The sequence below is a fragment of the Caenorhabditis remanei genome, chromosome IV, assembly GCF_010183535.1.
Source record: "Caenorhabditis remanei strain PX506 chromosome IV, whole genome shotgun sequence".
Lineage (NCBI taxonomy): Eukaryota > Metazoa > Nematoda > Chromadorea > Rhabditida > Rhabditidae > Caenorhabditis > Caenorhabditis remanei.
In genome coordinates, this window is record NC_071331.1 from 3,128,408 (window position 1) to 3,144,106 (window position 15,699).

Here is a 15,699-nt window from a genome sequence, read left to right on the forward strand (position 1 = left end):
GTCGAACCTAGCAGTCACCGTTTCTAGTAATTCGTATCTCCGGTCTAAGAGCATCGAAACTATTTTCCAACTTCCAAACAAGAATAGTTACTGTTACGGTAGCTATCCGGTTGTTGACTTAACTATTATTACCAAACGGATCAGAAGCCGACAGGTTGGTACTTCATAAAATTGATTACGAAACAAAAAATGCGTAGCCGCAAAATGTGGTCAAAATACAGATTTTCTGAAACTTGAGAGTACTGGTAGTTCAAACAAATTGGTACTCTATTAAACATAACCGCTGGAATACCTTGCTCCGAAATCGAAAGAATAAAAAATTTTCAGATTCCTTCTGGTTTTTTGAACATAATATATATACATTTATTTATGGCGATCGGAATCAAGTAGCTTCATGTCATCTAAAATGCAACATTTCTGAAACACATAATAGTTGAGTAAAATTGTGTAGAACTAGCGATCTGTGTAGAAATCAAAACAAAAAAGCATACTTGCAAGATTCCGGGCCGGGCCGAGAAAGTGCCGGCCCGGCCCGGCCCGGTCGGCCCGGATTTGAATTTTTGAATTTTTTTAACTAGAATTTTTATTTCAATAATTTTTTTTCAAAAATTTTCCAAATTTTTTTTACCAAGTATATCTAAAAAAATGCGTTTAAATTGAGATATGAGACCCCAAAATTCCAATTTTCCGAAAAAATCGGAAAAAATTCGAAAAAATTTTTTGAAATTCTTTAGTACTGAAAATCCGGGCCGAAACGGGCCGGGCCGGGCTCGGGCCGGGCCGCGGGCCGGGCTGGGCCGGAGAATTTCTGATTTCGGCCGGGCCCGGCCCGGCCCGGCCCGGCCCGTTGCAACTCTGCAAAAAAGATGGGAAGAGTTGCTTCATTTCGCAACTAAGGAACATTGAAACATTCCAATTGAAATAACCAGGGTGCCACGTGTTCACCTGAATTTTACAGTTTTACGCTGTTGTTGTCTTTTTGATTTTTTGGAGCTTGTTTCTATATTGCTGGGTTTACCTTACAAGGGAACCCCAAGACCATGCAAATGCTTTTTTGGCTGAAACTTTCAGGATAGGATAAGAATGGTCTGAAAAGACGTTCCTGAGATTTTTGAAATCCGCCCGACACTTTCAGCCGAGTTATGAGCTCTCAAAGTTTTGCTCTGATTTAACACAGGAAGACTGATTTTCTCCCTCGGAAGCAGTTCCCAAAATATCTCTGCCCTCCAGTTGCCACGTTTTCGCCTGGCCGGTTGGCCGAGGGGATGTGCGCTGGGATGGTAATCAAAGTGTTGCGGGTTCGTTTCCCCTTTTGGTTTTTATTTTTTGTTTTTCTTGAAAACACTTTTACCACCTTTTTGGACATTTTGTCGTCTTCTTTTTGTGATTTTATAGTTCAAAATATCACAACAATTCATATTTCGAAGTTTCAAAAAATTTCATTTTTTCACAAAAACTCGAATTGGGCTGACCATCTGGATGCAAGATTTACAAGTTTTTGTGAAAAAATGAAATTTTTTGAAACTTCGAAATATGAATTGTTGTGATATTTTGAACTATGAAATCACAAAAAGAAGACAACAAAATGTCCAAAAAGGTGGTAAAAGTGTTTTCAAGAAAAACAAAAAATAAAAACCAAAAGGGGAAACGAACCCGCAACACTTTGATTACCATCCCAGCGCACATCCCCTCGGCCAACCGGCCAGGCGAAAACGTGGCAACTGGAGGGCAGAGATATTTTGGGAACTGCTTCCGAGGGAGAAAATCAGTCTTCCTGTGTTAAATCAGAGCAAAACTTTGAGAGCTCATAACTCGGCTGAAAGTGTCGGGCGGATTTCAAAAATCTCAGGAACGTCTTTTCAGACCATTCTTATCCTATCCTGAAAGTTTCAGCCAAAAAAGCATTTGCATGGTCTTGGGGTTCCCTTGTTAATCTACTGAAAAATGTATGTATTACCTACTGCAGCAATAAAAACATATGGCGTCAAATCTTACAAAAGAAATTCTTAGAGGAAACTGAAGAGCCATGAGATGTTAGTGAAATGAGCAGGATGAAACTGTGAATTTTGTTCTAAATATCAAAGAAACTAACTGGCGGCTATCGAAAAACGTCAGTGGCCTCCTTTTACTGGAATCTAGAAAAAACAACTAATAGATAGATGACTCAAAAGGGCAGGATTGGTTGATATTTGGAATCACTAAATTTACTTTTTCTGTTTCTCATATGTTTCATGTTCTATCTGTTTTAGTGAGCTAATGTTCCGTGCCTAATGAAATGAGCAACGAAAAACTAGTGGTAGAAAACAATATTTTCATTTATAATTATTATGAGAAACAGTTAAAAATATTAAAGTTTAAATCCCATTTATAGTCAAAATTAATAGTTGGAGTTTTGACTGAAATCGAGAGTCACATTATTATTATCCCACGATGACTTATTGGATGGTCCGGTAGGCCGAGTGATTCCTTGGTGTCCCGCTTGTTCCATATTGTGGTGGACGGTTCTGCATGGAATTGGTTGCGATTGCAATGAAATGAGCAAATTATTGGTAGCCATGGATGCTTGATCAAGTGGCCTAAAATCATTCATCGAGTACTGAGGTGCTCCGTTGCTCAGTTTTTCTGTGGAAAAAGCAAAAGTAGGAACACCGGGAGTCACGTTGTAGTTTGAAAAATTTGGAGTATAATGTGCGACTGTGGAGGTTGAGGGTCCACGAGTCAACAATAATTCCAGATTTGAGTTACCATTACTTTGAGGAACACCCATTGTGGATACGGTAGCCTGATAACACTCCGAATCCTCCTGCCTTCTCTTTGCAACTATTTTTGAGTCACGTGACGATGCCATTGTGTTGTTCGCCGATAAGATTCCAGAATCGTTTTCTGATTCCTTGGAACCGAAAACTAGCGATGATCGTTTCCTATTCAAATTTTTCTTATAATCAACTCTCGCGAATTTGTTTTTTGCAGTTTTCCAGTTTACCACAGCGGTATTCTGAAAAGAAAATGCTATGCGATTTAGCAAGAGAACAAAAAAATTATACCTTCACACAAGTGACTGCAACAAACTGTGTTTTCTCGATTTCGAATGATTTGAGGAACTCTCTAGCAATTTCAGATTTCTGGGAATAGATACTGAGGACTGGAATATAGCGGCAGCGGGTGTTGATAAGAAGTCCTTCCTGTCTTTTCTCCTCAGTCTCTGTCACTATTCTGGTTCTTTTCTTTTCAGAATAGATTTTAGCTCTCTCGAAAGACACTTCATCCTCCATCCACACAAATCCTTCCTTAGTATCCAAAAATATCTCATTGCTCTCCCAAGACGCCTTCACCTTAATTTTACTTTCTTCCCAACCCCCCTCAACGCGTTTCAAAATATTCGTGTTGAGTCGCTTGAGTTTTAGGCCGAATGAGTAATTTTCGTGTGTATTGAGACCAGTGACCAGGTAGTTGAGTTGTGGGGAGAGCATTCTGTAAAAGGATAATTAAGAAAAAGATAATTATGAAAAAAGATAATTATAGGAAAATTACCTTCCAACTGATAAAACTAGCATCTCGTTTCCCAGCTCATGCAGTTCCTTCCACTCTTTTTCATCTTGCAATGTTACTCTGATATTATCGGGATTGTTCAAAACCGTTTGCGGTTGAGGCGGCAGTTGTGGTCTCTGGAATTCATGGGCTGGTTCATATTGGCTCCAATCCTGATTGTGAGATGTTGCATATTGATGTGTATTCTTGAAGCTATTGTGGGGGTATCCATATTGACCGTTATTCCACATCACTTGTTGATTCATCCGCATTTGATCCGTCAAGCCTTCTGATGGGTACTGAGGAAATGGATTGGGGTACATTTCTGAAAATAAAGGATAGGCGTAAAAACAAATTACCGAAAATCGGTTTCAATATAAACATAAAGAAATAAAAATGAAACAGAGGTAATGCGAAAATGGAATCTAACCAAAGTACAAATTGAAATGAAGGGAGACCTGAGTCACCATCCACTACAACAAAAAAAGAGCTAATGACAAGAAAACCGTCTGACCAGCAGGATTAGGATGTGTTGTGGGAGGAGCCCACCTACCTATGACACGCCCACAATATTTAAGACAAGATGGATACTGAAAGATAGCAATGAATTATGGATACTGTATCTTGACTAAACAGCTAACAGTATACCCTAGAGTATACCCGATACCTTAGTAAATGACAAGTGGAAAAAATTAAGTACTCTGGCAAGTATACTGTATTCTTGTATTTTTGTGTTACGGGTCATAAAAATCATACGTATCTTAAATAAGGAAAGAGGAGAGTTTATGAATTGTATCTCAAAAATAGCTGTAAGATATCTGGAAATTCTGAAACAGGAACCAGTATTTTTTGAATCAGGGCGGGAATTTGCACGCTGGTATGTATCACGGAACTGACTTCAATCTGCTGAGAAAAAAATTGTTCCTGTAGCTGATGGTGGGTAAAAGTGTGTTGCTAAATGATAGAAAACAGTGTAAAACATTAAAAATAAATGTTTTCCATGAAAAGAGTGTAGAAGAATTAGTTACTTTTTGAGATAATGGAGTGCCAGCAGATATAATTTTTTTTCTGTTTCAGGAAACTCTCGATTATCTCGCAATGTACAGAATATTGATTTTTCTCCGCAATCTTCATCACTATTTCGTTCGCAACATCCCTCTTTTCAAAATATTCTTTTAGCCCGAAAATCTCACCCCAAAAATGATGCACGTAATTTTGTCCAGCCTACGAAGAAAATTTATTGAATTCTCACATCAGAGAAAAAATGACTGTTTCGCAATGATCTTTTTTTTTGAACTGAAAATTTATTCAATGGGCGCTCCTATGTAGCAATAATTTTCAATAAAATCTTATTAATGAAACGTGGACAAAGTTAAAAAAGAAATTCTATCAGTATCTGTGCAAAATGTAATCATGAACTCAATACTCGATTTTGAAAAAAAAAATTTCATAAAAATCGTTCACGCGATGTAACATTCAGTTGAAACTGCTTTCCTGAAACAGTACACTCGTGGTAGAGACTACAGAAAGTTGTTTTTCTATGTTTCAAAAACTTAATTTCCAATCACATCTATGAAAGCTGTTTTGCATACAGTTCCGTTATTCCTGGCATTGCAGGAGATCTAATTTATTATGACTCAAATAGGAATGTGGTTGTTGTAGTGAGTACATCAGGTAGGAGTAAATCAGGTTCTGACGTTTTTATTGAAAGTTCTTCAAGAACTTAAAAGTGATATTACTAATTTATCTTTTAAACCGTTTCGCAAACTTTACAATTGAAATTTGATAGTGAATTGGAGTAATGAATAGTTTTCTTTTATTTTCTTACTACATAAATGAATAGTTCTGTCGGTCCGCCCGACGCTTCTCTCCAAATAACTTTTTTCTCTCTGAACCGTTTCAAAACATATTTGGGGGTATACACATGAACCTCCGTGCGCTTCAGTTTTTTGGACCGTGGGTACCAGATTACTGTAGGATTACTGTAGCTACCGTAATGGAATAAATGGAAAATAACTTCAAACTGAATGCGAGGAAAGACTCGGGTGGTAACAACCAGAAAATTCTAGAAACTTTGAGAAATGATTATGAATTTTGGCGATATTTCAAATTGTTAGCAGGAATTCAAATTTTCGAGCTTCGGCGTATTTTTTTCTGTTTCAAATTCAATATTTTGCAAGTTTTACATTTAACCAATCTTCTACACACGTTTACCAAAGTTTTGTTCTTTATCATTACAGTTCCAGTTTCATTGCCATCGTTCATTTATTTTGAGGTAAATTAGTCCGAAAATCCTGAAAACGAATCAAATATTTCAATGTTTCAAATATACTATTCCTTTTGATAGAATTAATAGAGACAATAACTTTTCTAGTCGAAAAAAAAGAAAACAATAGTAACGAAACTGATTTGAAGCTAGCTTTTTACAATTGAAACCATGATACAGTTTTAAAAACTTATCTTAGGTTAGGCTATAGTGAACCATACCGGTCTTCAATTTTGTGTTCAACTAGGAACATCAGAGACGGATTTTACAAGTTATTTACATTTCTCATATCTCAAAAGGCATCACAGTATACCTAACTTCCTAAGTGAAAGTATACCTGATTTTTAATAACGTGGACTGTATCCTTGTAAAATATAGGTGATTATAACATTTATTGTTAGACAGCAACAACTATCCGGAATAGTAAAATAGAGCTTACTGGAAGATATCTGGAACTTTTGGGACAGCAATATTTTGTATCACCAGTTGGGCATACTTGCAACGGGCCGGGCCAATTTGAGAATTTTCAACGGCCCGGCCCGGCCCGGTCGGCCCGGGTCACAGTACAAAAATTTGAAAATTTGAATTTTTTGAAAATTTTTTTGATTTTTTCGCAAAAAAGTCGAATTTTCGACTATGTTTTTACATATCGATAAAACTCAAGTGTACATAGGATTTTTGACTATTTTTTATGAAAATTTCAAAAAATTTCGAAAAATTTTGTGAAAAAGTTGTGCTCATTTTTTGACTCCGGGCCGACCGGGCCGGGCCGGGCCGGCAACTTTCTCTACCGGCCCGGCCCGGCCCGGCCCGGTCGGCCCGGGTCACAGTACAAAAATTTGAAAATTTGAATTTTTTTGAAAATTTTTTGTTTTTTTCGCAAAAAAGTCGAATTTTCGACTATGTTTTTACATATCGATAAAACTCAAGTTTACATAGGATTTTTGACTATTTTTGACGAAAATTTCAAAAAATTTCGAAAAATTTTGTGAAAAAGTTGTGCTCATTTTTTGACTCCGGGCCGACCGGGCCGGGCCGGGCCGGCAACTTTCTCTACCGGCCCGGCCCGGCCCGGCCCGGGCCGGGCCGACGGGCCGATATTTTGCAAGTATGCAGTTGGGGTTTCGTATGTCTGTACTATTCTCTTTCTTACTAGTTTTCCCAGATGCGAAGCTATTAAACTCAGATCCTTAAAACGGAGATGTTTTTCTTTATCGTTTCTTTTCATTGGATTGTTTAATTAAAAAATGAACTGGCCAATTGATACGGTTGCAAAAAAAATCAGTTTCAGATAACCGTTGTGATTAATGATATTAATAATTAAGTTATTACTCGGAATATATCTGGAAGTTATCTAAAATATTAGCATAAAAATCAAAGTGAAGAACTTTTCCTTATAACTAAAATAGCGGTTTCTTCATTCTATCATATGTAGAAGTACATTTCTATTGAAGTGGATACTTAGATTTCTCATTCCAAATATATTTGTTATTTTCTTTCTTTTGCATAAAGTTTAATTATAAACATATTTTCCCTCAATCGGTAATAAGCTTTATGAAACATATATATGATGTTTTTATGGAATAAGTACATTATCACGGTGTGATCAATTACAAGTTTTATAAATCACCGTTTACCGTTTGTTCCGGAAAGAAATGTTTGGTTCACTTCAAAGATACACCGAAGTCCATTTTGAAAGACGCGGAAGACAGAAGACGGTAGGAAAAAATTGTCGCAGTTAAAGAAAAAGAAACACAAATGCAAAAATTACCAACGTAATGTTTACTCCAATCGCGGAAAAGAAATTAACAGAACAGAGAAACACTTTTTTTGAATTTCAATAAACATTTTCGAAATTTTTTAAAAACAAGTTTCATTTCTATTGCACTATGTACTTACCTATCGAACTATGTTGTTAGCACATCATTCTTCATTATTTTCAGACTTGTCACGGGCCGGGCCGGGCCAAAATCAGGAAAAATCTCGGCCCGGCCCGCTCGGCCCGTTTTGAAACATTTTTTGTTTTTGAACTTTTTTTTGGAAATGTTTGGAAATTTTTTGAACTTTTTTGAAAAAAGTATAGTTTTCGAATAAACATTCAAAATTGAATCAAAATGTGAATATGTATGATAATTTACCATTTTTACTCTTTTTTCGAAAAATTTCAAAATTGGTAAAAATGGGTACTCATTTTTGAATCCGGGCCGACCGGGCCGGGCCGGGCCAAGAGAAATTTCGGCCCGGCCGGCCCGATTTTTGACAAGTCTGATTATTTTAGATTCAAGACGTCATATTAGTATTCGAACTTCCCATGTGTTGATTTTCAGATTACACAACCGAGATCCGATTTTGCTATTTGAGATGTTAGGGTTTTGGAAACACAACTATACATACACAAATTTTTTCTATGCCCGCAAGATGAAACACTTTGTTACATTCTAGAAGCTTAACATATTTTTCTTGAAACAGTGAACACACCGATTTGAATACTGTTGACTCATTGAGATGTATACAAGAATAAAATAGACTAACATCTGCTGAAATAAAAATAAATCGAAGAATGAAAAAAACAAGCACGAATCGAACATTCCAATTGCTTGCTTTAATCTCGGAAAACAAATTAACAGAACAGAGAAACACTAATTTTTAAATTTCAATAAACATTTTTTGAAGTTATTGTAAAACCAGTTTTACCTTTATTGTCAGAATAATTAGATAGATATTCTAGTATTTCCTAGTGTATTAACAAACATCTAATTTCATCACAGAACATAATAAAACAAAAATATGCATGTTTCAGTTTTTTTTTATAAAACAAACGTCTTGATTTTTTTCACTTCAGTTTCGTTCCGAGCCGACTTCAGAACATGTTCAACTAAAAATAGAGTTTGCAAAAATGTTCATATCAATCTAATAAAACCCGAAAATTCCATACTTGTCAAAGCCAGGAATCGGATAAATGGCGCCAAAATTCCATACTTGTCAACCGGGCCGAAACGGGCCGACACGGGCCGGCGCGTAACTCGCGTCAAAATGAATGTTACGAGCTGAAAAATATACCAAAATGTAGATCTCGACGAGTTCTATGTCCGTGACCTACTACGGGCCGGATGACTTTTCGTTAATGTGCCGCGGGCAGGGAAAAAGTGTCAAAAAACGCGAAAATGACCGAAAAAGCCATTCTAGCGCGGCCCGCGGCACATTAACGAATAGCCATCCGGCCCGTAGTAGGTCACGGGCATAGAACGCGTCGAAATCTACATTTTGGTATATTTTTCAGCTCATAATATTCATTTTGACGCGAGTTACGCGCCGGCCCGTGTCGGCCCGTTTCGGCCCGGTTGACAAATATGCAAAATTCGATTTTTTTTTTTGAATTTTTCTCCCGAAAAAATTAAATGCTCAGAATTAGAAAAAATTCTTATGATTCAGAATTTAAAAAATGAAATATTATTAAAAAATGCTCACATGTTTGATTTTTGGAAAAATTGGGGCTTTTTTATAATTCGGGTCTAGTCCCTTTGACAAGTATGGAACAAAAAGTATCTGTGGAGAAATTGTCAGAATTGCTTCAAAAGTTTAATTAAAAATTCACAAACTGCTCAAATTTTGACGGTACTCTGAAACAGAGACCGCAAGATGAGACCGACTCATAAAATTTCTACTTTACCTTTCAGTTTTCTAGTTTGTGTGCCTGTTCACTCCAATATCAATTCCTGAGGCATTCCAATACATTACAAACTAATCGGAAAAAAGTTTCATTTTTCAAAAAAAAAACCGATTCTACTGTGAAAAAAATAAAGTTTGGCCAAGGATTTTCAAAAAAAAATTTCGCGCCCAAAACACTTTAGTTCACAAATGCACTAAAGTGTTTTGGGCGCGAAATTTTTTTTTGAAAATCCTTGGCCAAACTTTATTTTTTTCACAGTAAATCTACAAATTACAATTTATCAAGATAATTATCAAGGGCTGGAATTCCCTCTTTGAGACCTTTTCGTTTTCTTATATCCGTCACAATTTGATTCGGCTTGCTACCAATTTCCAGAGGGTCACCGGGTAGTACCTGCCAATGATCGAACACACATTGCGGGAATGCTTGTCCACCGGTGTTGGATCGGAGATCTGCTGTGAATCCGAAGGATTCGTTGACAGGTAGATATGCTTTGACAATGAACATCGGAGTTCCGATGACCTGAGATTCTTCGATGACAAGGCCACGTCGCTTGTTGATGACACCGTAGATACCTGAAAAAAAATCATAAGAAGTAATTTACTAGAGTGACCATTAAGAATTACCTCCTATCACCGGCTCCGGACACTGAATCTCCACCAGGTACACCGGCTCAAGGACACGTGGCTCTGCAGTCAACTGTGATGCATAGAACACTCTCCTTGCCGCAGGAATAATCTGAGCCCCTCCTCGATGCATAGAATCTGAGTGGACTGTGACGTCATGGATGTTGAACCTCACATCTCTCAAAGTCTCCTCACAAAGGACACCTTCTCTAGTCGCCCAACTGAATCCGGCCATCATTGGATCCTTGATATCATTCAAATATTGTACTCCTTTGGTCACATCGAACAGAAGATTGGGGCCAGTGCCATCTGGACCGAAGCACCATATCCTCCGGGCTTCCGTAACGTCATAGTTGTACTTTTCTGATAGAGTTTTCGCGCGAGATTTGAATTCATCACGGGCGTTGATGACTCCTCCCTCGATATCATCTGCGAGACCATCTGGCATTGGTTGGGCGGAGCAGTGAAGTCGATTCAGCTTATTTGCAGACTTCGCAAGACAAATCTGACTAGACTCCGCTTGAACAGTCTCCCGATAAGAAACTACTGGATCCGAAATCTTCAGTGGGATACAAGCGTGGTCCTCCTCCAAATCTTTCAAACAAATCTCCAAATGGAGCTCCCCGGCTCCAGCGATAATGTGCTCACCGGAAGATTCAAAGGTGCATTGGACCATTGGATCCGACTTGGCCAGCCGCTTGAGTCCCTCCACAAGTTTCGGTAGATCAGCCGGGTTCTTAGCTTCCACAGCGACACGGACCACCGGGGATACTGAGAATTTCATGACTCGTAAGTTATGGGCGTCCTTGAATGTTGTGATGGTACCACCTTTCACAAGGTACTGATCAACTCCGACTAGTCCAGCAATATTTCCACACGGGATATCCTCAATACACTCCACATACTTTCCCATCATGATAATCGTTCGTTGGATAGTCTTCTCATACAAGTCGTCTTTCTTCCCTGGCACGTAGTTCGGTCCCTGTATCCTCGCCTTCATTCCAGTCGCCACTTTTCCAGAGAACACTCTTCCAAACGCATAGAATCTTCCTTTGTCAGAAGTCGGAACCATTTTCGAGATGTACATCATAAGGGGACCATTAGGATCGCAGTTCTTGATTGCCAAGGCCGCATCGTCGTCGTGTGGCCCTTCATATAACATTTCCATTCGATAATTCTGCGCGGCGACGGGTGATGGAAGATGGAACGCTATCATCTGGAGCATGGTGTCACCTGCTGGTAGCCATCGTCGCATGAAGGCTTTCAAGAGTGGTTTGCCTTCCAGATCCTCCTCATCGTAGTCCAGCTTGATGGAAAGTTTTTTCACGAGCTCCTGGATCTTTTCCTTCTTTACACTCATGATAGCATCAAAGACCATGAGTATTGGTTCAAGCAAAAATTGATTGAATCCTCGTTTGCTATCATCGGTTTTGGTATAGCTCCACTTTTTTGTGGTAGGGTTGAAGAATCGGTCACCCCACAGGTTTTTCATCAGTTTGTCGACTTGAAAACTTCTGATTTGCAGTTTCACGGGTACCAGAAGTATGTCGGATAGATTTTGGCGCATTTCTGGCAGTAGTGATAACAGCATACTTGCAAACCGGGCCGGCGTGTAACTTTCTTAGAACTAAATATTATGAGCTGTAAATATACCAAAATGTAGATCTCGGCGAGTTGTATTTCCTTGACCTACTACGGGCTGGATGGTGTATCGTTAATAGCCGAGAAAATGTTGCAAAACCGAAAAACCGGAAAATCCATTCCAGCTTGGTCCGCGGCACATTATCCCAAACTACAGTGACCAACTTACAGTGACCACACTGACACTCAATCCTGTTTGTCAGTGTAACTTGGTCACTGTAGTTTTGTCAGTGTAACTTGGTCATTGTAGTTTTGGTTAATGCTCCGCCAGCCGGACTAGAATGACTTTTTGTCCATTTTTGCGTTTTATCACCCTTTTTCCCGGCCCGCGGCACAAAAGAATAGCCATCCGGCCCGTAGTTGGTCACTAACATAAAACTCGCCGAGATCTGCATTTTTGTATATTTTCCATTTCATAAAAGCGAGTTAGGCTCCGGTTTGCCAGAATTTTTTTGGTTAGATTTTGACTTATTTCACAGATTACTGATAACCCTACCTGAACTCCAAACTTGTCAGCGTACATCTCCGAGAACTGCTTCAACGTGAACGCCCATCCATGGAGACCAGATCCAAACCCAACATTTCCAATCGATGGATCTACCATAACTGGGCCCATTGGGCCATCATCATCCAAATAGGTGGCGATGATTACATTGACATTCTCCACAATCCGTCGGAACGTTTGATACATCTCCTCGGCTCCGAGCTGCAATTCCTGAAGAGCTCGATCCATCTTGTTCATGAACAATATCGGTTTAATCCTCTCCGCAATCGCTTGCCGTAAAACTGTTTCCGTCTGAACACAAACTCCGGATACACAGTCCACCACTACCATAGCTCCGTCGGTGACTCGAAGTGCCGCAGTGACTTCAGATGAGAAGTCGACGTGGCCTGGAGAGTCGATGAGGTTGATCAGGAAGCCGTTGAACTTTTCGGGTTTTCCGTTGACTTCAATGGTTTCACATTGGTTTTCCCCTTGGAAAAAGTGTAGGTCCTTCTTGTCAAGCTCGAAGAATAGGGAGATGGCGCTGGAAGTATATGGAAATATAAGATTATGGGTGAATCAAAACGCACAAGTTATTATTGAAAGTTCCATCACCTAATCTTATATAATAATTGTGCTACAGTATAATTTTGCATTGAAATTATTTATAAGTCATTAAATTTGTCTTTATACTTTCAGGCTGCCCCAACTCACGTCGACTTGATCGTAATACACCTCTCCTGCTCGTCCTTCCTTGTATCCGTAAATCTCGCTTCACCGGCTTTCGACTGCGCGATAATACCCGCCTTGGACACCAGCGAATCCGTCAAAGTAGACTTTCCATGGTCCACATGGGCGATGACGGACATGTTACGGATATTCCGTCTCCGGTCCATCAGGGAGCGTATCTCATCGGCGGTGAAGTTGACCTGGAAATGGGGAATAGGAAAATGTGAGGTAAATACCGTAAAAATTGTATGATAATCATGCCGTTATATTTTTAACCAGAAAAATTTTTGGAAAATTGTTGCCTAAGATGAAGTAATGTACAAAACGCGCTATTCATAAGTGGAATAAATGAAAATGAGAAAATTTAAATTTACCTACATAGTTTTTTTCTGTTCTTATCGGTGGTTACCAGACAACATATATTGCAAGACGTGTTGTAACTTCTAATGAATCGTTCAAAAAATGGGAAAGTAAACAAAAATGTTTTGGAAATCGCCGAAAATCTCGCCCTTTTCCTGCTGCATCGCTACTGAAAAACTGAAAAAAATTAATGTTTCTCTTTCTCCATTAAAATAAGTGTTTTAAAGATTCAGTTTAATGATACGAAAGGAAGCTCAAAAACCAACAAAAAAGTTTTCAAATAATTTTTGGATTTTTTTTTTAAATTTTGAAAGCATGTCACAATGTCAGCACGATGAAGAAATTATGCAAATTGTGAAATTCTTTTGTTTAGCTAGAATAAATTCCGAAACTATCTCAAACGGAGCAACTCAACGTCGAACATGACACTGTTTCTGGTATTCTTGATACAGTAATTCACGAAACTAGTACTAATTAAAACAGTATGTTCACAACGAAGCTCAACCTACCTCTGCACACCAGCTCTATTGACAACGGGGGCTACAAATTGTCGTGACGGTGAAATTAGAGCTCTTACTGGAGAGACCTAGCGAAATAAAAAATGGCTCCCGAGTAAATAAAATGTTGGAAACAGTAAAACACTAAATTGCTTGAAAACCACGTTTTTCAATCCTAATGGTCTTGATAGAAACTTTTGAGACTAAAAGAATAGACTGGTATCATTGCGCTAGAATTACCTATGCGCTGGTCTAAAAATGACAGAAAGGCGTTTTCAGCGAAAATCAAATTCTCCGTGAAAAATCTTTTTCAGTTCTTCAGAAGAGTTAACACAAAAGGAAAACACAAACAAAAAATTTAACAGTTTTCGGAAATTTTTTTTAATTTTGAAAGACTGTCTTATTTCCCCACACTCCGCGCTAATATGCTCCTTTCAAAAAAGGTGTCAACTACAAAAATAAAACTATTGGTGTATTCTAGTCGCCGTAGGAAAACTGGAAAAATAGGAAAATTATTATTTCCGTGTCAAGATTAGCAAAAAAATTAAAACAGGGGAACGTTCAGGATTGAAACCTCACCCCAGAAAAATTATAAATTTATTGTTTGAAACAGGGGTTATTTTCCAAAAATTTTGCAATGCCCATTCTGTCTTCAATAGAATATTTAAGCACTCACCATGTTCCCTTCTCTTGCAGCTTTTTTTTTTCAGCTACACACGGGAAATAGGTCGGTGAGACAAGCGGTGAGACACAGACTGAATTCGAATCAAATCGTCAGACACTGAAAATTAAAACCAAAAACAATTTTTCTAAGACAACAAAAAAAACTACTCCTATTATCAAAAAATTTCTCTCAATAAATATGTTTTCCTTCCCCGATACACATATGAAATATTGCGAAATTTTGCATGCGAGGTCGCAAGGGGGGAACAGAATAACAAGAGGGTGCAACATTTCGTCACTGACCAAACAACTAGTTTATTTATTTTCAGAGCGGGGAGAAAGGTGTCTACGGCATCTGGCGCGTCTTGGACGCGCGGCCAGAAGGGGGGGGGGGGGCAGAGTGATGTTTGCTTGGTGTGTATTTTGTGTTTGTTTTTTGCTGTCAAGGTTGGCTGGCGTGTCTTTGACGCGAGAGATATTTTCTGATGAATGAGTTTAAAAACATTATATACGAATGGTGAAGCTCAATTAATATAGGTTTTGTTTTGAACTACATAACATAACACGTGGGAAACTGTAACCGAGAGAAGCAATCTGACAATATCGACGAAGAATACAAGCAGAATTATATGACGAATGCGGATATGTTTTTATCCTGAAACTTTAAAAAATTTAAGTGATTTTAGAACACCTCACCTATGCGTAAATAAACAAGATGTCATTGATAATGTGAATTGTAACTAAAGTTCTTGCAACAGGAAAAATCATTGATAAAGGTAAAAAATTGAGATTAAAATCTTAGTAAGCTCTTAAATTCGAATTTAAAAAAAGATTTAATTAAGCCAGGAAACTATTGAAGAAGAAATTAATTAATGGACAATAAACTTTCATGTCGAAACAGAAAAAAAGTCTAAAAGAAAGTCGGGTATCGCTTATGAAACTTGAAATGTTATAGCCTCTTTTATTTCTAAAAAAATGATTTTCTGATTAATTACGTACTTGTTCTATCTTCATATTATTGAGCTCATATTCTATCTGTCAATTGTAGTTAGTATTCATTATCACTATTTTTTCTGTGAACAGGAACCCCTTTCACTTCCGTTTCAAAAATGTTTTTTTTTTTAAATTTAGGCCGATAGAAGACAGAAATCAATTGGTATCTCTTAACCGGCAGAAGGAAACGTATTGTTAATAGATTCTCGTCAAATATGGACATAGAATACACTACGATGAAA

General features: G+C 38.1%; 2 protein-coding genes across 2 annotated transcripts; both read right to left on the reverse strand.

The window, feature by feature from the left end:
• Nucleotides 1-2,377: 2,377 nt before the first annotated feature.
• Nucleotides 2,378-3,851, reverse strand: GCK72_012301 (uncharacterized protein; the record flags this gene model as incomplete). Its single annotated transcript, XM_053728998.1, has 3 exons — nt 2,378-2,995; nt 3,045-3,471; nt 3,532-3,851. 3 exons carry the CDS (start codon nt 3,849-3,851, stop codon nt 2,378-2,380), a joined length of 1,365 nt encoding a protein of 454 aa, XP_053583770.1.
• A 5,883-nt stretch (nt 3,852-9,734) lies between these two features.
• On the reverse strand, nt 9,735-11,657 carry GCK72_012302 (uncharacterized protein; the record flags this gene model as incomplete). Its single annotated transcript, XM_053728999.1, has 2 exons — nt 9,735-10,039; nt 10,091-11,657. The coding sequence occupies 2 exons, from the start codon at nt 11,655-11,657 to the stop codon at nt 9,735-9,737; spliced, it is 1,872 nt and encodes a 623-aa protein (XP_053583771.1).
• Between the last annotated feature and the right edge of the window lie 4,042 nt (nt 11,658-15,699).